Here is a 23729-nt window from a genome sequence, read left to right as displayed (position 1 = left end):
ACAATACGGACTTACCCTAAACCCTAAAATAACAAAAACTTAGCCCTAACCCCTAACAAATACGAACTAACCCCTAACCCCTAAAAAATTAGAAATAACCCCTAACAAATAAAAAATAAGACCTAACCCTAACCCATACAATTAAAAAATTAACCCTAACCCTAAAATAAAAAACTTAACCCTAACCATAAAATAAAAAGAACTTAGCCCTAACCCTTCAAATAAAAAACTAAGACAAAATACTTAGACACTAACGTTTCTAACTAACGATCAACACCAATGTCACTCAACCTTGATTGATCCACTCCATTTATTTCAACTTCTAAATGTAATTTTATTTCATTACAAACACACATTCAACAAAAAGTAACTGACGATTTCATTGAAGACCAACAAGTAAATACATTGAACAAAACCTAAAGCAATACAAGTCAGGCATGTAACATACATAAATCAATTAAATGAATTACTCCCACGGTCAGATTGCATTGGACATCGGCGCCTATTGTGCCCTTCAGCTCCACATCTACTACATTTTTGTCGGTGGTCAGATGGTTCGACCCAATCCATCTCATTCCTTATCCTTGTTGATTTTGGCCGACCTTTCGCACGAATTGTAGTTGGGTCAGGGATTAGTGTCCATGCCTCATCAGAAGGAGGAATTTCCGCTTCATTCCCAAGAGGCCACCACTGTGCGGAGTATGCTTTTAAGATGTGCTCATTGGTGTAAACAACATCTATATATTGGTAGTAGTTCATGCTCACGTAACCACAAGCTGCAATAATGTGTGAACATGGATAGTGAAGCGCAAAATACCTTCCGCATTGACAATAATGGCCATTCAAGTTAACTGCCCATTTTTGTCCGCCACGTTGCGTTATAGGATTGAAGGTCTCCTCTACTTCAAACCTTGTCGAGTGGATATCATACACGCGAACGATGTGCGAACAAGCTTGTTCTTGATTTTTCCGAAGTTCTGTAACAAGCTTAGAACAATAAACTTGGCCTTCTCTTAATTGTCTTTGGGATTGGCGACCACGATCAACAAAGTACTTTCGGCACCTACTATATGTTGACTTAACCAACGCTGTTATTGGAATGCTGCGACAATCTTTCAACACCTTATTCACACATTCTGATAAGTTGGTTGTCATGTGACCATATCGTCGTCTAGATGTATCGTAAGCCATGCTCCATTTTTCCTTTGAGATTCGATCAATCCATCTTGCTATGGCTGGACTCAATTGACGAAATTTTTCTAAGTTTTGATCAAACACATGCTTGCAAGGAGTGTACGCTGCATCAAATTTGTTATCATCAACAGTTGTACGTAGACATGAAACTCAAATTAAATTAATGTATAAAATAAACCTTACCCAATTTCTTGAACATCTCTTTTTGTTTCGCGTTGTTGAATTTGCGATTGAAATTGCTGGCTATGTGTCGGACGCAGTACACATGATAACCATGGGGAGGTTGCCAACCAAGTGCTTCATTAGCGACAGCAGACTTTATACTCGCGTGACGATCAGATATTAGACAAATTCCATTCTTATCTGTGACGTGTTCACGCAAGTGGCCAAAAACCATGACCATGCTGTTAGCGTCTCGCCTTCGACCACGGCGAATGCTAGAGGAAGAACACCACCATTTCCATCTTGTGATGTGGCCATTAACAGGGTCCCACGGTATTTGCCGTATAAATGTGTGCCGTCAACTTGTATGATTGGCTTACAGTACTTAAAAGCCTCCTTGCATTGACCAAATGTCCAAAATACTCTATGAAATTGACGATGTTCGCGACTCACCCTATTACCAACAATAAAATCGTCATGTAGTATTTGAAAGTAAGAGCCAGGAGAATGATTTTGCATGTGTGTTAGCCATGACGAGAGTTTCGCATACGACTCTTCCCAATCGTCATATTCAATTACAATCGCTTTTTGTTTGGCCATCCATGCTTTTCTGTATGAAACCTTATAGGAAAATTCATTATTTATCCTTTCTTGAATCAAAGAAATTTTTATTGATGGATCTTCTCTGATCATGCCTGTAATTCAAATATGTAAATAAAATTACAAATTAAAATAACAAATAACACAAAAGTAGGATAATATGAACATAAAAAACGTACCTACTACGCAAGTCGCAATTAAATTTGAATCAAGCTTCTCATGGTCTTGTGTCATAGTCATATTTAGACATGTGTGCGGTCCACCCCATTGTGACACTTTCCATGCATCAGTTTTTTTGGATAAAATTGCCCTCATATAAAAAGGGCAAGGAGACTCTTCGGTGTTGTTGGGGCAACAAACAATATATTTGTGTGATTTTGTTTCAACAACCTTAAAACTTTGATGCACCTTCATCACATATTGTTTGAGTGCATTTTTGACCGCATCTTTACTGTCAAAATCCATGCCAACATATAATTCTTGTCCAACATTAAAAGTCGTTGGCATGTCCAGACCACAAATGTCCTCCTCGTCCGGATGACTCCAATTGATATTATTATAATGGCTAGCATCATTCCAAAATGGATTTTGAATTTCTGGTACACCTAATAATTTATAAAATAAAATCACGTCAACAAACTACTCCTATTTAGTTACCATTAAATACAATTCTCATAAAAAGATAGATGTATTCAACTAATTTTGCATTTCACAAACATTTACCTTCGGTTGGGTGAACAATTGAAACTGGTTCAACGATGTCAGTGACTTCATCGTCTGTATCAGATATTCCATCATCACTATCATCTTCATCGAAAGACTCTTCAACTTTTGAGTTAGATGCAAGATAATCAATCATCATCATCTTCATCATCATGTAAATTGCTTATATTTCTTGGCAGTTCCGACTCATGATGAGATACATTAGTCCACATGACGTAACAGAATTTGCAGCATGAAACATAGAACCACCAGCAACATCCTTTTCTACGTACAATTCTAGAACTGACATTTGTTGTTGTTGTTGAAAACTTTCGATCATAGTTTCAACATCTTCGTCATCACAAATTTGCAACGCAACATATTTTCCTGAAACTAAAAATCTACAACTTATAGTAGAAATAATTTCATTATTTTCTAACTTTACCTTATCTCCAATTTTTTTTTCAAAGCATTGAAACTAATTCCGCGTTTAATCTGAATGCTTTTTACTGCCTTCAAATATTACACCATCATTGTCTTCATATACTCTTCCGTTGAAATACAAACTGTAATAATTGAATTCATGATATACCTACATACAAAATTAAAAATAATTAATCATAACAATAGTCTTTTAAAATAAATAATTACTCATACTAATTTTATAATAAAAATTCTAATTAAAAAAATTAATTCACTTAAACTTACCTTCAAATTTTAGTCTAACAAATAAAATATTACTTCAATTAAATATTTGTCGATGATACAAATATTAAATATTTATTTGCTTCCTCTATTAAACTTAAACTACACAAAATGGAAGGGTTATAAATGAAAGGATTACACTTAAAATTATTTCAGACGGAACATGACCACCACGCCTACGACTGTAATATTTGTATCTTCGAAGCTGTTTTTCAGTACTAATTAACTCAAATGAGATATGTTCCGTAATGAAGGATATATCATATATATATATATATGAAAAATTAGTAGGAAAGTATACTCTCTATATAAAGGACTGGAGGAGAGACAAATAAGGCCTAATTGTTCTCCATCTCCATTCAATAGTCTCAATGGTTAATTAACTTAACTACATGCAGGTAATTATGAAGGCAAAAAATACTCGGTGAACAACTAATTTGAAACTTAGTGAGACAAACAGATAAAAAATATATACAATTAAGTATAATAACTAATATTATATATGTCATAAAAACAAAGAGATAGAAAATTAGTGAGTGTTAAAGAATTAATTCAACTATATTTTTTAATTTTGTCACTAGTGATCGCTTGGACACATAGAATATTCACCTATTATTTTTCGAAAAGTGGAAGAAGTATTAGACCTCATCTAGTGCTACTTTGTTGTCTCAATATTTTTCTTATTTACCATAAAGTATAAAATAATCTATAAATCCAAGTAAAGTTCTTTTAACATTATTAAAAATCAATAAATTACTAATAAATATAGTAACGAAAAATTGTTATTCTCATGCTAGTTTTTATGCTAATAAATTTAAATGACGGGACTTTTAAAATTGGTAATATTTTTCTTATTGTTTTTATAATTAAAATTACAATTTCTTTTTGTTAACTTATACTAAATTTTATTACAAGTAAATGAAACTTCTACTCAGACAAACCACAAAATACTTAAGAAATACATCTAATTAGTTTTTGTCTTAAATTAAATTATATGTCAAATAATATTCAGACCAAAAACCATTAACAAAAAGGCTTACAAATAATTACTACTAATAATTTTTAAATTTAACATCTAATTTACAAAATTAATACACTTAAATTTGAGCTTCAAATTTGATTCTAATCATAATATTTGTTACAAAAGGAAATAAAAGAAAAGAAGACTTTATTTAAATAAATATAAAGCATCCTTACTATATAGAAGCAGCAAACTTCAAAATACTCTCTTCAATGAAACTTTTTCTTCCTCTTCCACACTGATACTCTCTTCAATGTTAAATTTTTGAGTGTTGAGTGTCGTTGGAAGTTTACTCTATTTAAAGAAAATTTACACAAACTGAAGCTACACATGGAACGTTACACGCCATTAAAGCGCATGTCACCTCCTACACCTGCTGCTATTGCATGTTGAATACATGTTACCTCCACATGCCTAGACCTGCTATTACTGCATCCTTCTGAAGCAAAAATCTGCCCTAACAATGGCCTAGAATTGATAAAATAACGTGTCCTAACAGTGCCCTGGTTGATAAAATACAGCTTTGTCCCGTCAAAACGAAAAGGAGGTGTCTCGCCAGTCCTGTGGACGAGACCCAAGCTGACTCAGGCTGTCTCGCCAGCCGTGTGGGTGAGTCCCACGTGGACTATACCGCCAGTCGTGATGGCGGCTCCAGCTGGGTGTGTGTCGCCGTTCTCATTGGCGACACCCTCCTCTCTCCATCTACGTGGCCTATATCGCCACTGGTAGTGACAATACACCCCTCTCTCCAGCTTTGCCGCAACTGGCAATGGCGGGTTCAGCCATGGCGCCAGTGGCAATGGCGGTTTCCTCCGCAAAACAAACCCCCTCCGTTATTTCTTTTGGAACAGACCCCATCCCGTAAATAGTTTGTAAAATGAGCCCCCTTACGTAAATTTGCCGTTTTTAGGATGGAAAATGAGCACCAATTGCCTTAAAGGAGACAATCTTTGTACTATTTGGGATAATCCATGACCATAATGTCATAGTTGCAAAGATCTTGGGAATTTGGTTGTACTTTTCGTCATTGTAGAAATTTTACGTCTCAACCAGAAGAACGACTTCATCACAAGACGGGGCATGATTTTTGTGATTATATCACTTGACTTGTTATTAGTTCGATATAATTGATTTTATGGATTTGAAAGTATGCAGAATAACTTTAATCTAAATAGTATGTGTTTGAATATTATTTCTGAAAGTATAGCAGTCTGATAATTTAGTTGAATGATATTATAGCAATAAGTCACGTGATTAAGAAAGGAGTACAAGACTAAGGTGTATTGTTTAAATAAAATATTAAAACATAATACTGGTGACTATGGAGTAAGGTTCAAACCGTATTGAATAAAAAAAAGAGTTAAATTTTTTAATTTTTCCAGATCTAGGAAATTTAGTAAGATATACCTTATGGAAATCTTCCTATGAAACCAAGTGAAGACAAAGATACTAGAGGATGACTTTTATCATGCCTCGTCCCTTGTGTTCGTTTTCCCGAATCTCTTTTCGTTCTATTTCCTCATCTTCATCCGAGCATTCCAGAAATCCCTCAGGATATATTATATGTTCTTGAGACAATTAAAAGCAAACACATTTTTGATTACGTAATTAAGACTGTAGAAAATAATATTCCTATAGGACAAGACATAGGGAAAGAATTTCATTTATTTTCCAAAAACTCAATCTTTGAACATAGCAAAAAATACAAATACATAAACATAGGATGTGTCCAGGTAGCAATCAAACCATTAATTGACATGGGCATAGATTCCACAGTCTTGATGTATCTTAGAGACATTAGGCACAACAAATTTGAAGATTCATTAATAGGGACAGTAGAAACTAGCCTAGGACAAGGACTAATCTATTTCAATTGTTATCCAAACAAAACGGTGAGTCTGATGGATCGAAACATCCTTGACTGTTTGTTCCTTAACATCTACTTTCATGGTCTAGACATGAAAGAGGGTTCAATTCCAGCAGCCTTGATTTACAGAATACAGTACAAGGTCATGAACACTTATGCGTCGAGAGTTCTTCTCAAGCCACAAAAAGGAGAGAACTTTTTTTATCACTTATATGACAAAGGCTAATGTTTCTCTCCCCAGAACTATAAAATGGGATGAGATAACTCTTCCTGAAAAATGGGTCATGGACAAGGCTACTCCTTTAGTCCCTAGACCTACCCCTACCATAGAGCAAATCAAACAAGATAATTCTGGTAAGGTGAAAATAACCTTCAATAGGAGAAATTCATTTTCACCCATAGTAGAAGCCTCAAGACAATCTGAATACAAATCGGCAAGAAGGACCTTCTCAGTTAGGACCCGATCAATTCCAGTAGGATTATCTAGATCTGAGTCACATAACTAGTTTTCTAACATAAACCTCCAAGGATTAAATATGACTTCTAGTATACCTAGAACGACATACAATTAGGAAAAAGAAGATGACCAAAAGTCAATTCAATCTCCAACATATTCTTCTATCCGTGAACCTTATGATGTTATATGACGAATTTAGCATTGATAAGAAAACCCTTAGAAAATACTTTTATTTTCCAGAGAATGGACCTTAGAGGAGATGGTTTTTTCAGCATTTTAAGGCGTTAAAAAGGCAACAAATCCAAGACAAATTTTACAAATTTGTCGAAAGAGTCAAAACGAATGTTCTTTTCTATAATTGGTTCCATGCGTATACTTTCAAAGAAAATATAGATTACCCTTGGCAACATGACATTATAGGTGATCCAGCAACCAATGTTATAGCCAATTGGCATATCAAAGATAGTGAGTTAATCCAATCAGAATTACCTCCTACAATCCAATACCAACTGCCAAAGGTCAAGGACAACAGTGATAAACTTGTCATGGCCACACCATTTAAGACAAAGGATGTCAACGAAGAAATAACCCTGAAGGATATTAGGAGCCTAATGGAACAGGCTAATTACACCAACAAATACCTTCAGGTGTAAGAGGAATCTATTAGTAAAGAAAAGGTCTTTACTAAACCAAAGGACCATGGATCATCATCATCAACCGTTCAAATGGAAAAACCTTTGTTCAAACCTTTTAAGGTTAGCGAAAAAGCCAAACTGAAATTTAGGGAACTTAGAAAACAAAAGTTCCCTACTGTGGAGATAGGTGATAGCAATAATGAATTATTAAGCAAGATTAATAGGTTACTTAAAACTGTCCCAGAAACCCCTCAACCTTCGGAGGAGTCATCCAAAATAAGGACTAGGCATACCTCCAAACTAATTAATGACATTAATGAGGATAATGACAATAATTTAGAACAAGTATCTAAAGAAGGTTCAATATCTGAAAAAGTAATTAATCCGATTAACACCAAACATTGGGAAACACCCTCCAAACTTTATTACCAAAGACCAACTGCCCTTGATCTTCTACTAGAAGAAAGAGGCAAAAATAACTTTAAAAGTTTTAGTGCAAACAACATCTATGAATGAAATATAGATGCTCAAATAGAATATAACATCATGAATACCCTTTAGCATATGACCATGGTAGTCACGACATACCAAACGTCCCATGAGTGTCCAGAAGAAACAATTGTCGATATTTTTCTGGCGGGATTCTCTGGTCAATTAAAAGGATGGTGGGATAATTATCTCACTAACGAGGAAAATGCAAAAATCTACAGCACTATTAAAACAGATCTCAGTGGGAAAGTCGTTACAAATGATGATAATGAAGAGATCTCTGACGTTGTCAATACCCTTATTTTTACAATAGCCCAACATTTTATTGGTGACCCATCACTTTGGAAAGATAGGTCAGTAGAATTACTATCCAATCTTAAGTGTAGCACTTTGTTGGCAAACTTTAGGTGGTATAAAGACACCTTCTTGACTAGAGTTTACACTAGAGAAGACAACCAAATACTTTTTTGGAAAGAAAAATTTCTAGTCAGACTTCCAAGATTATTAGGAGACAAAGTTAGAGATAAAATCCATAGTCAATATGTCAACAGAGATATTGCATATGATATTTTAAGTTATGGACAATTAATTTCCTATGTCCAGAAGGTATCCTTAAAAATTTGTCAAGATGACAAAATTCAAAGACAACTAGCCAAGGAGAATGCCCAGACTAAAAAAGATTTAGGGTCTTTTCTGCGAATAATTTGGATTGCCAGCTTGTCCAAAACAAAAGAAAAAACAAAACCCCAAAAAAGAATTTCATGAGAACAAAAATTTCAATAAAAAGAGATTTCCAAACAGGAAATACTCGCACAAACCCTCAACCAGCAGAGACACCAATATGCCAAAACCGGTTATGAAACCTAGAACCAAAGTAGTATGCTACAATTATGGAAAACAAGGTCACATAAGCAAATATTGTAGGTTGAAAAAGAAATTAAGAAACCTCAATCGAGATCCATCCATCGAAGACCAGATTAATAATCTACTCATTGAAACCTCAGAAGAAGAAACTGGAGAAGTATCTTCGGAGGAAAATCTTAACCAAATCCAACAGGATGATCAAGTATCATCCACGGAAGAGGAAGATATCCAAGAGGTCAACACTTTAACAAAAGAACATGATCTCTTGTTTGAAGCGATTAATTCCATACCTAACCCCCAGGAAAAGAAGGTTTTCCTGAATAAACTTAAAAAATCTTTGGAAACCAAACCTAAACCAAAAGAATTTATTACAAACAACAAATTTGATGTTAGTAATATACTCAAAAGATTAGAAAATACTTCCGTTAAACCAACCACCATCCAAGATCTTCAAACGAAGATTAATAACCTTAAACAAGAAGTTAAAGAGCTCAAACAACAACAAGAAATTCATCAAATCATCCTTTCTCATTTTGAAGAACACAATGATTCCGAAAATGAGGTCAAAGAAGATAAAGATGAAGATGATGAAATGTTCATGGGATTAATCAACAAGATTAAAATCCAAAAGTTTTATATTAATATTAGAATCATTATAAATGATTTTGTTTTAGATACAATGGCTCTTTTTGACACAAGAGCTGATTCAAATTGTATTTTAGAAGGTCTAATTCCTACAAAGTTCTTTGAGAAAACCTCGGAAAAATTAAGCACAGTGAGTGGCTCAAGACTAAAGATTAATTATAAGTTATCCAGTGAAACCATAGAAAACCAGGGTCTTAGGATTGAAACAAATTTTCTTCTGGTAAAAAACCTTAAGAATGAAGTAATCCTAAGAACATCATTCATTAGATCTTTGTTCCCCCTCCACATATCCAAGGAAGGAATAACCACTTGGCACTTGGGAAGAAAAATCACCTTTGATTTCTCTACTAAACCAATTGCAAGAACATAAACTTCATAGAAAAAAAGATTAGGCAAATCAACTTTTTAAAAGAAGAAGTTTCTCTTAGTAATATTCAAATCCAACTATAAAAACCCCAATTGAGGGAAAAGATCCAATCTCTGCTACAACACATCCAATCAAAAATTTGTTCCGATTTGCCACATGCATTCTGGAATCGAAAAAAGCATATAGTTGATCTCCCTTATGAAAAAGATTTCTGGGAAAAACAAATTCTCATAAAATCCAGACCAATCCAAATGAATGAAGAACTCCTTTAATATTTCCAAAAACGAAATTAAGGATCTCTTTGATAAGAGATTAATTAGAAAGAGCAAAAGCCCTTGGTCTTATGCTGCTTTCTATGTCAACGAGCAAGCGGAGCTTGAACGAGGAACACCTCGTCTTGTCATAAATTACAAACCTTTGAACCAAGTCTTACAATGAATTAGGTATCCTATTCCAAACAAGAAGGATTTACTCAATAGGCTAAAATTTGCAAAAATATTCTCAAAATTCGACATGAAGTCAGGATATTGACAGTTCCAGATATAGGAAACTGATAGGTATAAGACTGTCTTCACAATTCCCTTTGGGCAATATAAATGGAATGTTATGCCATTTGGTCTAAAGAATACCCCTTCAAAATTTTAGAAACTTATGAATGAAATTTTTAATCCATATTCAAAATTTGTTATTGTCTATATTGATGATGTCTTAATTTTCTCTCAAACCATTGATCAACATTTTAAGCACCTGTATACCTTCATTAATATCATCAAACAAAATGGTCTTGTAGTTTCTCAAACCAAAATCAATCTTTTTCAAACAAAAATCTGATATCTTGGCCATAATATTCACCAGGTAACAATTATACCAATAGACAGGTCAATCGAGTTTGTCAACAAATTTCCAAATCAAATCTTAGATAAAACCCAGTTAGAAAGATTTTTGGGATGTCTAAATTATGTCGGTGAATTTGTATCATACTTGAACAATATTGTTAAACCGTTACATGATAGGTTAAGAAAAAATCTGCCTCCTTAGTCTGATATTCACACCCAGGTAGTCAAAGAAATCAAGCTCAAAGTTCAATCTATAAAATGGTTGTATCTTCCAATTCCGCAGGCATTCAAAATTTTCGAAACAGATGCATTTGACATAGATTATGGTGGTATCCTCAAACAAAGAGTCAATATTCAAGAAAATGTCATTGCATATACTTCAAAGCATTGGAATTCTGCCCAACAAAAATATTCAACCGTTAAAAAAGAAGTTTTAGAAATTGTTTTGTGCATTTCCAAATTTCAATCTGATTTGTTGAATCAAAAGTTTCTTATCAGGGTTGATTGCAAATCAGCCAAAGAAATTTTACAAAAAGATGTTAAAAATCTTGCCTCAAAACAAATATTTGCTAGATGGCAACCGATTTTAAGTGTTTTTGATTTTGAGATAGAGTATCTCAAGGGCACTTCAAACTTTCTACCTGACTATCTTACCCGTAAATTCTTACAGAAAAATTGTTATACTGCCTAAGGCATCCAGTACCTCCTTGCGGGGAGGAAAGAGTAACGGAAAAGGTTTCAAGTTGGCTCTACCAAAGCCATCCTTAAAGAAGATTTCATCCTTAAAGACTGGGTCATCAACCCAATCTAGGTCATCAACCCAGAAATGTAAACAACAAGATGGGTCATTTACCCAACTCGTTGAAATCAAACTTGAGTTAGCCACTCAGGAACCTTCAAAGAACCAAACATCAAAACAAGCCAAGGTTGACCATGCCTTTCCAATTGAGACATTTTTGGTCCTTCAGGATATTGGCCTGACAAAACTCCCAAAGAAAACATGGGCTGACATAGCCTCTAAATCATATGATGAATATGAAATTGATCTAAAAACCTTAATCCAAAAAGCCAAAGACACAAAAGTTATCTACAATTCTCCAAAAGAAAAACATATAATAACCCCAATAGCAACACCAGCCCCAAAACCCACTAACAATTATATTTACAAAAATAAATTTTCAACTGTTTTGCAGATGGAGCTCGAATATTGGAACAATAATCCCTTTAAAGCTACAGTTAAGGCATTTCCTCCCGAATTCCATTTCAAACCGGTAGCAATCAACAAAACAAAGACCTTTTATGAATTCATTTTAATAGATTCAGACTTAGTTTCTATTAAAAATTTCAAAGATCCAAAAGACCACCTTTTAAACACCCATTCTACAATCTAAATTTTGAAAGTTCTGCAACCCAAACAATTTGGATCCAATTTAAATGAAATCAAAAAAATTTCGGTACCTTTTGATCCAAGAGGTTACGCCTATTGGGATTATATGCATGCTTGGAACAAAGTGTTTTGGCATCAACACAACAAATACAAGCACCCATGGCTTATTTACTTCAAGACTAACACAATTTATGATTTCCCAAATAGGTTCCTTCAGTGGTGTGACTTTTTTGGACCAATTCCAGAAATTTTCCCTGAGTAGGTTCAACATGGATTTGCACAGTTCGACAAACTTTTTAACTCTCAGGAATCAAGAATTCTGGCAGATTTAAAATATTTTTCCAGTTTTGCTCTATCCTGGATATTTTCCTGGCAATACAAGTATAGAAAAACGGAAAGCAACAAGATATTTCCATCCCTTCAGCGACATGCATTTGTCAAGTGGTGGAATCAATTTGACACATCAAAAGCAGAACCAGACAAGGTGAAAATCTGGTTTAAAGCTCATCTAGAGTTCCTAAAAGCAACTGATCCAGAGATTTCTTTGTTTCTCAATCAGAAGTCCCAACTAGCTTCCCTTATGAATGGATCCAACTCCAAGGAACATCTCACCAAAAACTTAAAAGAAGTTTTGCAATTACTCCAAAGCCAAGAAGAAAGGAGTTCTTCCTCCAGGAAAGAATACGCCAATTCTTTTAATCATGATGATGATTTTTACCAAAACGAAGATGATTGTTTTGGTATTTGTTTGGATGAAGATTAATTTAATTTTCACCTTTACTATAGAAATAGTTCAGGTATATGTAACTATTACTGTAGCTATAGTGAGACTAAATTTTTATATAAGGAGGCCTCGACTCCGTTGTGAGGTATCCTTTTAGATAGAGATAGTCTGGAGAGATTTTAGAGAGGGAAGCTCTTGGAAATAATCTTTGTAAGCTTTTCTTTCTTTGTTATCAAATAAATTTTCAAGTTTCTTCGTTTATCTCCCTTCTCCCTCCTTACTGATTCTGCGTAAACTACCACCGTTTCAGTTTTCTTTTATGGTTTTATTAATGTTTTAAGTTTTGTTTTCCTTTATCTACCTATTTTACCTACATATTTTACCTATTGTATATTAATTTGTTTCCTACTTCCTATCTGTCTGCTTGATCCATTCCGCTGATCTTTGGTGTGTGTGTGTGTGTCTATATATATATATATATATATATATCATCTGCCTTCCAAAAAAACTAGTAAAAATATCATTTTTTATTTTTAAAAAACTTATTTAAATATTCATAATGACCGACTAAATTGTTTTTATTCATTCCTAAGAAATATCATTCTCAAGATTCATGATTTTGGAGTATGAAAAAACTTCTTCTCTATTAAACGCTGATAATTGTTGTGCATAGATATACTTTGTAATTAAGTCATATAAAAATTGTCAGATTTTTCCTCTTTTATTATTTCTTTTTTGTGAATAATTAAGATTTTAGCACCATTTGAATTTGTGTTCAGTAGGTACTTAAACTGGTAAAGTTATACTATTTTGGTGGTGTATTTGTTGCAAAAACACAGAATAAAACTTGGAAGAGAAGTTGAAGGTCTGGAGACTCTTGCTTAGCACGCCATGCGCGCTCAACATGATGCAACCGTTCAACGGGTAGCACTCACTTAGCACAAAGAAATCACATGGAGAAACCTGATATCTCACGAAGGCGTGCTTAGTGCGAGTCATGCACTTAGCGTGTGACCACTTACTCCTCACTAAACGTGATGCCTGCGCTTAGCACGAGGACGCAAAAAATAACATAACAGAGCTGTGTTTTAAAGGAGAAAAAAAGGAAGGGGGAAGGGATTTTATGGAGAATTATTTAGATCCACTGAGAGCAAAGGCTAGGGTTCATGCAAGCAGAAGGAAAATCATCCATTAGGATCCATTTCGTCTTGTTCATCTCCATTCTTCTCCCTTTTCTTCACTCCTCTTCACCCTTTTTGCAATTCTTAGCTTCTCATGACAATGACAATGAGAGGCTAAATCACCCATTGTTGGAAGTTTAGCAACCAAACACCCTTGATGTAATGACTCTTACTATTTATTTAATTTTATTTCAATTTCATTGTCTCTTTTATGTGCTTAATTTAATGCATGTGGTTTGATCACCCATATTCATGCTATGTTTTAGGGTTTAGGCATTGGAAAATGTTTATCTCTTAAGAACTGGAAAAATGACATCTAAATAATTCATCTCTAGGGATAGAATGATGTTACGTAGTCTGTTGTATGCATCTCCATTAATAATGCAATTTAACTAGTTTATCTCTTAAGGGATTAGGAGATGAATTAGGTAAATTAGGCTCTTTCATGTGAGGAATCATAATTAGAGTATATGAGTAGATGTAGGTGACAATTAGAATAATATTAAATAAATAAAAATATTCACATTGCGTCAAGAGTAGTTTCGATAGGCTAAGTCTCAACATACATGTATTCTGCATCAGCCATCGCTCCACCGCTCCGAGGGTTTGTTTTCCTCCCCTTGCATGTGCTAGATAATTAGTTTACTTTTATAACAATTCACGTTTAATGTTCTGTATCACAAATATTTAAATCAATTCATTAATTGCTTAAAAATTGGATAGATACAACTTCGAGTACAAAAAAATTCTCTGTGGACTTGATGGTCGGACTTCTGTTTTACTTTACTACTTTGACAAATTAATCCACTTGTCATGAGTTAGAAAACGACAAAAGACACATGCACATATAGACTTGTGGGGGCAATTGCCCCCACAAGATCAATTTTTATATTTGAATATATTTAATAATTTTAACTTTTGCCCCATAAAAAATTATTGTTATCCTCATAAGATAATTTTTATAAATTAAATAATGTAAAAATTTATAAAAAAATAAAAAATAAACAGGTATTACTTTTTTTTATAGTATTGACAATGGAAAATTATATAATATTTTTATAATAAAAAATACATAGAGATTAATTGTAATAGGTAGAAGTTTAAATATTTTTTATTTTTTTATCTAACATTATGTATTTTGAAATATTCTTTTTCTATAAATATATTATATTTTCTTTTGTCCACTGTTATGAACAGAACAAGCAGCAGACCGGTAACGCACCATTGGAGACGCAGCAGCAGACCAACGACCCTAACGTAGGAGCAACCCACTCAAGCACCTTGAATATTATTTCTAATAGAATCTGTTAGGCATCGCTGAGCTGATAGGAGGATATTGGCCCATAAGGAATATGCTGTCGGCATGTTGTTTTCCATCGTGTAGCATACATCATTGCCATTTCCATTTTTCTGCTTTTCTGTTAGTTTATTTTTGCATTCTAGCACCTTCTATTTTCGTAGTAGCATCCTTGGCTAGTGCCTATATATATGGGACACTTATTATGTAAGGAAGCAAGCAGAAATATAATCAGTATTCCCTCTCTTTAATCCCCTTTTCTGGAGGTCTCCTAGTCCTCAAATTCTAGGAACCATAGAGCAGAAATTCTGCTCATAACAATTTGATTCTTTCATTGAACCCTCCCACCATGGCTGAAGCACCTCCGCCCAAAACCAGAATGGAATGCATTGAAGAAGCCATCGCCAAGCTTCCCTCTAATCGACTCCATGTCACCTTCACCTTAGAGGAGCTACTCCACCGACTAACCAACCTGCAAACCACTCAACAACAACACCACTCACCACACTCCTCTCCATCTTCCTTCCCTCTACAGTCACTGCCACCAGCCGCCCCAATACTAACCACACCGCTGCCTCCACTGTTGACTCCGTCGCTACCTCCGTCGATCAAGCCGCCCCCGTCACCCACGTGCACAACACCCACGTCCATGCCAACTCCACCGCCACGCCCCGCACTCATGCCGCAACACCCCGCACCTTGGCCGACCCTGGTTTCCAGTAGAGAAGACACTACAAGGAAGCTCGTAGCACCACTCCACCTTACGTTGCCTTTTGAGAGCGGCAACAACAGCCACCGCGATACCGGTCTTCCTCTTAATATGCTCAATGTAGGTAACAGAGTACCGCAGACCATCCTCGAGAAAGTTCTTACGAACTCCGCAAGCCAAACAGCGAATTCGGAGTTTCATAATGATTCTCATGTTGTCACACAACACCTCCTTGTATCCCTTGGCTCCTCCATTGCCTCTCTCCCATGACCACTGTATCTGTCGCCGTCACCTCCACCACCACCACCAAAGCCACCACCTCCACCACAACCACAGTCGGCGCGGGTTTGCGCTTCATGGACAGTGATGTTCAGCCGTCAAGGTCTTGGCCGTGCCAACCATTGTTCACAACTCTGGCTCCCTCTTGTTTCTTCTTCTTCTAACCATGCAACAACAATATCTCTTCAATTTGGTGAATTCCCTTCAGGGCTTGCACCCGTGGGAGCAGCAATTAGAGCTGTTGGTGTTTTCGCAAGCCACAACCAAACAGAGAAAAGGTGCAGGGATAGGATTAATGCTCTGCGGTGTAGGTCACCACTCAACCCCCTCATTGTCACGATGTTGGTAACCCTCGAGGGTTATCATTGTCAGGGCCCAACCAGCCAGCAACTTCACTCATGTACCTTTTTCTTCTATACTCACCCCTGTTTCAGCTTGATATTTTTTATCGCCCACTTTTTCTTTCTACACCTCCAACTTTCCCATAACAAGCCTAAATCACCATGGCCCAAATTTCACTCACGTGTTATTTTTGTCTTTTTTTTTAAGCCCACCTCTCGTTTTAGCTATTTTGTTTTTGAACTGTACCACCAAGTTGTTTCGGAGTCTAGCATTGAGGTCCCAACACCTTGAGGACAAGGTATTTTTGAAGGGCATGGGAATGTTATGAACAGAACAAGTAGCAGACCAGCAACGCACCATTGGAGACGCAGCAGCAGACTAGCGACCCTAACGTAGGAGCAACCCACTCAAGCACCTTGAATATTATTTCTAACAAAATCTGTTAGGCATCACTGAGCTAGCAGGAGGATATTGGCCCATAAGGAATATGCTGTCGACATGTTGTTTTCCATTGTGCAGCACGCATCATTGTCATTTCCATTTTTCTGCTTTTCTGTTAGTTTATTTTCACATTCTAGCACCTTCTGTTTCTGTAGTAGCATCCTTGGCTAGTGCCTATATATATGGGATGCTTATTATGTAAGGAAGCAAGCAGAAATATAATCAGTATTCCCTCTCTTTAATCCCCTTTTCTGGAGGTCTCCTAGTCCTCGAATTCTAGGAACCATAGAGCAGAAATTCTTCTCATAACATCCACACTAACAAAAATTTCTCGACCCACCTATGAAAACGTTCTCTTCTCATAACATCCACACTAACAAAAATTTCTCGACCCACCTATGAAAACGTTCTCTTAAGGGAAAAAAAAATAATAGGCCAAAAGCAATTATCTCATTCAATAAATAATACATTTATAAAAATAGTAAACTAATTTATTTTTATAAGTTTATTTCAATGATAATGAAATTAAATAAAGTATTAAGATAGGCATATTTTATATTTTTTCAGTTTACAAAAATACTAAATTAGTGTAACATTTACATTTTTTTATCACTATACTGTTTGTGAATAATTTTTTTTATTGTAATAATTGGTTCAGCTCAACTTAAGCTTCTCGTGAATACAAGCAAGCATCTCTCTTCTCGTGACATATGAACCTGTAAACTTGTTCAGAATAAAGAAAAAGAAAAGGCTAAAATTTTGGATACAAAAGGATTCGAATAGTATAGTTAATATTTTTTAAATTTTAGTTTATAAATAAAATATTTTAAAATTTTTTTTTATCTCAACACCTAAGAAAAAATACCTAATGTTTTTTTTTTCTTTTTTCTTCTCTTTTTCATTTTTTTTCTTCATATTAAAAGAAAGCATATTGTGATTCCACTAGTGTGATTGAATTTAACTTCTAAAACACTAAAAGCGTAGCATTATTTCGAAAATAAAACAGAAACTAATATATTTTAATTTTTCGGCAAATTATTAGTTAAAATTTGTAGACCAATTTCTGAATTAAAAGTAATATATAAGAAGTGTATGTTTGGTAAGACATTATTTCAACGAAATAATTATATTTTTAATAAAATCTCTTTCAAAAAGTTAACAAAACTAAATAAAAAATATATAAACATGTCTTTTTTAACAACTACTGTGTATTTTACTAATAAGTTGTTATTAACCCAAAACCTTAAAACAATTATGAGTTGATACAAATGAATTTGATATTATATTTTAATTTAAAATTTAAATATTAGATTATGAATTTTTTTACATGTTACACAATTTATTAATTTCTATTTAAAGTGAAACTTTATACTCATAAATTATACTCCAACAATAAGTTTTTCCCTAATTTTCATTAATAATAAGATATATTAGAATATAAATTTAAGAGTTCATTCCTTGAATCTTACAGAAGCAACGATAAAAGAAGGGTGGATGGTTGGTTTAGCAATTACATATATTCTTGGCCATATATACTCAACTAAAAAATGGTGTTTTTACATCGTTGAATCTATGACGGTTTTTGAATAACTGATGTAGAAAAAAAATGGCGGCATTTTGTTAATAAAGTCCAACTTCTTGAAGATGATTTCTGAAAAATTGTCTTTGATTTGAAGCTTACCAGAACAATTTTTCCAAAACCATCTTTGATTTTACGCTAAGAATGACAATTTTGTCAAAACTGTCTTGAAGTTTACAGGTATACAGACTCTACACGAACTCTCACTCTCCCGTTCTCAGTCGATCTCGTGCCCTCACTCTCGTCCCTTTCACTCTGTCGGTCATGACCTCTGAAGCTTGCCGCAACAATCATTCCGGTTCACTCTGCCTCACTCTTGTCCCACCGTGACAACGCTTCCCTCTATTGCCTGGTCAGTATTCAACTTTAATTTGCTTTGCTTTAATGGTTGGTAGCTAGGTGTAGTTGAGCAATAGTATTGATGTTTTTAAATTAATTGTTCATGTTTTTAGGGAGAGTTTGTTTGACTTTTGATAACCTAATTTCTAGCTTTGGGTTGCAAAAATGTGATCGGGTTATTGATTCCATTTGGTTTGACTTGATAACCTACTTGAAGAGTAAGATTAATTTGTAATCGGCAGGATAGACAATGATTAGAAACTAGAAATTAGAATTATTTATTTGAATTTAGGGGATGATGTTACACATGTGCTATACTACTTGCAGAATTGTAAATGAGAAGATAAAAGTCATTTCATTCATTAAAGACACATCTTCTATTCCATAATTCTTGAGAAGATAAAATATAGTATCCAAAGAGTCTGGTACGACATTTAAATCGTCTGTGATAATAAAAGTGACATTACTCTTAACAAAACAATCACCATCACAGACATTAGAGCTTTCACTCTTGGGAGAAATTGGTTTAGCCAACATATTCTCACATCTGCATCTTTCATTTTTGTAGGTGCTTAACAAGACCTGGCTTTTGTGTCGACACTTGACCAAGTCATTACATATAAAATACTGTGTGAGCAAAATGTCGTCAATCTTCACCTTCAGATTATCCATATAAGCTTCCAATGAGTTCCTCAGTTGCAGTAACATTTCCTTGGACATACACACTTATTCAATATTTGCCACACTTTGATAAAGTGAGCTCAGTGATCCAACCTCAATTGGCTCCTTTTCCATTTGTATAGCAATGTTTCCTAAAGGAAATGTTAAGAAGCTAAGCATAACTTCCCCAAAGTCCTTTGCTGCCTTGATTAAGAAAACTTCATTTCTTTCTTTGCTAACCATAAGCTTCAAGGTAACCTGCTGCTCTGTTTCAGTGGCAGCCATGGTACAAAGCAATCAACAAGCTTATGAGAGAGTAAATTTTTTTTGCTAAAATGTTGTAAATAAATTTGTTTTGTTGACAAAACCTTTCTTAAGCGTTTCAAGTTACTAGTACAGTATATTGAAAATGTTGAGTCACCTTGACTGTGTATTTAATGAATCATGTTGTCTGGAAATGTGCATTGTGAAGAGAGATTCAAGGAAAGAAAAGTTAATGAACAGAAGTATAGCAGGGACCGATCAAGTACGGCAGTCACTTTATTTTTAACTTTGCATGTTGTGTCCATATGTAATGAAACAGATTGGTTTGAAAATGTGCATGGAGAGTCGTTTTGAGGAAAGAGAACGGAACAGTTGGGTGATGGAAGGTAGAGGCTATTCTTTGTTTCCTTATTTAATTAGGATTAGGGATCTTTTATTAGCATAAATAGAGCTTAGTGTTTAGGAAGAAAGATTAGGGATTAGGTAAGACAGGACTGAAAGTGCAGAAGGAGATTGGGTTTTGGTCTTTCTGCACCTTCAGCATTTTAGGAACACAAACATGAACCCCCACACTCCACAGTTTCTCTGTCAGCTAATTCCCTCTTTGCAATTTCTTGAAATGAGTTTTGTTAAGTTACATAGTAACTGGTTCACACAAATTTTGCATCTTACTGCTGATCTCTCCAATTTCTCTGTCCAGATTTCAAACTCGTTTTAGTCTAGCATAAGCTGAAGCCATCTTGTTTACTGCTTGCTTTTGGGAAGCCCTTGCCACCATTTTGAAAGCTCAAACCAGGTTTGAATCTCTATGATTTTGACTATTAAATAGTAATTATGTACTGTTCTCCTTATCAAGATTATGTAATTGAGTTAGTGAGAACAAAGTGGCTTACATTTGTTATTTATTTTAGTTTCTAATCTGTTATTTATCTGAAATCAGTTAGTGCTGCCAATTGCCCACCAAGGTGTTCCACTTGACATAATTAACTTCACTATTCTGGCCCATTTTCATGTTTTGACATGGAGATCATCATTAATTTACGGAATCCTAGTTTAGTGTTTTAAACTCTGATCCTCAACTGCTCTTTTAGACCTTCCAAGCTCCACAAGAGCTTGAGCCTTAGTAGTTTCAGCATTCTTTACTTGTTCCCTTAACTCGTTCAGCTCTTTTTTGGACTACATGAAGGTGTGTCTCCTTGGCCAAAACTGTATAGTAAAAGAACAAACTTGTAAATTGCAAAATGAAAAAGATAGTACCATCAAAGATAACCTTCATTGATTTAGATAATTAATCTTGTTATTAAGCTACCTCGTTGATACAATCAATGAAGCATTATGCGTTGAAATAAAAATTCCAGAATTAGATTTTTTTTGTGTGTCTGAAAATTCCAGAATTTGATGTTTTCATCGAAAGTTCTGAGTTTATTTGCTGTAACCTTTGGTTGAGGCTTATGGCATGCCCTGAACTTGATTGACACATCCTCTATTCCCCTACACAATTTTTAACCTGAAAATATAAAAATAAGAATTGCATACCTTTGGCGCAATTGAGTTTTCCTTCAGTGTCAAGTGAACATTGGGGTTTTCCATCAAGAAGACACCTTTCACAATCATCAGTTAATTGTACTTCAATAGCGATATTACCAGATAGAAATTGAAAGGGGTCAACAGTAGACGTTGCTTGTGTTGCAAGCTGAATGGTTGAACATGGTGCTAAGGATCTCGGCCACTTGGAATCCAGAGGAGTTTCGGTATTTGGATAGCCATAGTAGATATGGTACTGATGAGAACAGTTTGAATATTTATTAAAACCTTCATGAAGGGATCCTCTGAGAGAGTGATTGCATCTGAAGATAGTGATATTATATTTGATGTAGAAAGAAGCTAAAGGAGTGTTGTGATGAAGAGTAAAATTGTTGCTGAAGGTTTTGCAACTTTTGTTTCGCAAATAATGATCTTGTTCATCATCTGTGATAATTATGGTACGAGGTTCTATCTGTAGAACAGTGTACTGTTTCGATGTTGAGTTGCTTAGTTGGACGGTTCTGGGAGCGTGTTGGTAGTGCTGTTCACAGTCATGTATAGCCAATAAGCCGCAGTGTGGTTGGTCTATGGTTGTGAAAGGAAGCTTAATTTGGCCAAGATATCCACACTTGAAAAAAAGATGTTTGACACTTTCCATCTTGAGCTGAAACAAGAAGCAGAAGCTGCCACAAAATTATTACTATTAGTGATGATTTTAAAATAAGAAGGGAGGCCATTAGGAATGTCAATAAAAAATGAAACCAAGGAAGGAAATGTTTTTGAAAAACATTCAATGCATCATACAACAGAAAAAGACAGTACAATCAAATCTCACCCTATGATAATGCACTCCTTCCTGCCTCTATGTTTTAACTCTTCCACCCTTCTATATAAAGTTCAATATGCAGAATTGCATATAAAAGTCTCACCATCCTAAGTTAGCATGTGAAGCCTTTCCATTGTTTCCTTAGTTCATTTGGCTGTAATTTAGAACTCATGCTGGAATCCTCTCGTGCCTCTATACAAGTTCTCTATTTCTCTAACAATGAATATTTGGGTCCTTGATCAACTCATTATAATTTCTCTATTTCTCTATTTAAAAGTTGGTCGCCTTTAGCTCATAAATCACCTGGCAACGAGGATTGGCAATTGCGTATATAGTGAAATTAACATAAGGAATTGGTAATTAAGCACAAAATTAACCGTAAATTATAGTCTAAAACCTCAAAGCACATTCGGTACCCCTTACCTGTTTCCCACATGAGAACAAACTGTCGTGCAGTTCCTCAAGAGAAGCAATTCCCGAGGTGTCAATGCTAACCAAATCTACCATAATAATGTAATAATGAAATAAACTGTTCAGTACTTGCCTAGCTACATTGTTGTTACTACATATAAATTACAAAGCAAATACGCACATTAATCATTCTTTGGTGATGTCTGTTGCACTTAAATTTTATATTTGTAATGAAATATCATATAACTAAACAAGCAAAGGTAATTTATTAATTAGAAAAGCAAAGCAATGCAGACTTGACGTGTATATACCTTTTGTATTAGTAATGAAATATAGCTAAACTCATCGATAATATAATTAATGACTCAATGAGTTGATCCATTACTAACTGAACCAATATCCAATCGAATTGATGATTGATCCAAATATAATAATATTGATTTCATGGATAGACCATATGATATCACGGTCCACGCTAGAATCCTCCTAGAGAACAACCACAATGATCAAGATGCACACAAAATAAACCATAGTTGTGAAAATTGGACGAGTTCGACCGATGAGCAGTGACTTGATCGGTTTAGTTAAGCTATCAACTCAAAAATGCAATAGACCCGGATTGGTTCATTTTGACCTGGCCGATTTTGGCCAAAATCGGTGATCCGAATCGACCATTTTCTTTTTGCAATTCCTTTTTTTTAATACAGATTTTTTAACAATTCCTAAAATGTGTTAAACTATTAATAGTTAATTTATTAAATAGTAGCATCTAATATGCTCCTATAATATTATTTTGATTTTGATAAAAATATAATAACTAATAATTATTATTTTGATCTTAATATAATTTAATATTTATATATTTTATATATCTTTAGCATACATACTCATAATCATTTGATAACTTTTACACTTAGTGGTAGATAATAATAACAATTTTTTTAATAATTTAATGATAATACCCAATAAAATAATTTATAATAATAAATAATTATGAAACATTAAATATAAATTATGGATTGATTGTATTTTATTATCTATATTATATATAGATTTATTTTTTAATATATATACCGAATCATTTGAATCAATAAGTGACCCACTAATTTAATCTCCAATTCATTAACCTAATACATCAAACATATCAATGAGTGAATTGATTTTCATACCAACGTGATAAACACACTCAACTACGTCTAGGGTAGGCCGGATCCACTCTATT

At 34.4% G+C, this 23729-nt stretch overlaps 1 protein-coding gene and 1 long non-coding RNA gene across 2 annotated transcripts; both read left to right on the top strand.

Moving 5' to 3' along the window:
• Positions 1–15482: 15482 nt before the first annotated feature.
• On the top strand, positions 15483–16112 carry LOC106798764 (arp2/3 complex-activating protein rickA-like). Its single transcript, XM_014775935.1, has one exon. The coding sequence runs from the start codon at positions 15483–15485 to the stop codon at positions 16110–16112; it is 630 nt and encodes a 209-aa protein (XP_014631421.1).
• A 2401-nt stretch (positions 16113–18513) lies between these two features.
• Positions 18514–22316, top strand: LOC102660355 (uncharacterized). The gene is made up of 3 exons (XR_001388264.3): positions 18514–18835; positions 19391–20132; positions 20447–22316. It is a non-coding gene; the product is annotated as an uncharacterized lncRNA (long non-coding RNA).
• Positions 22317–23729: the final 1413 nt, after the last annotated feature.

Source organism: Glycine max, chromosome 5 (assembly GCF_000004515.6).
Source record: "Glycine max cultivar Williams 82 chromosome 5, Glycine_max_v4.0, whole genome shotgun sequence".
NCBI lineage: Eukaryota > Viridiplantae > Streptophyta > Magnoliopsida > Fabales > Fabaceae > Glycine > Glycine max.
The sequence above is the reverse complement of the archived record's forward strand: the minus strand, read 5'-3'. Positions and strand labels throughout refer to the sequence as shown.

Coding starts and splice junctions, on each gene's coding strand:
- LOC106798764 (XM_014775935.1), top strand. CDS start 15,483: ATGGCTGAAGCACCTCCGCCCAAAACCAGAATGGAATGCATTGAAGAA.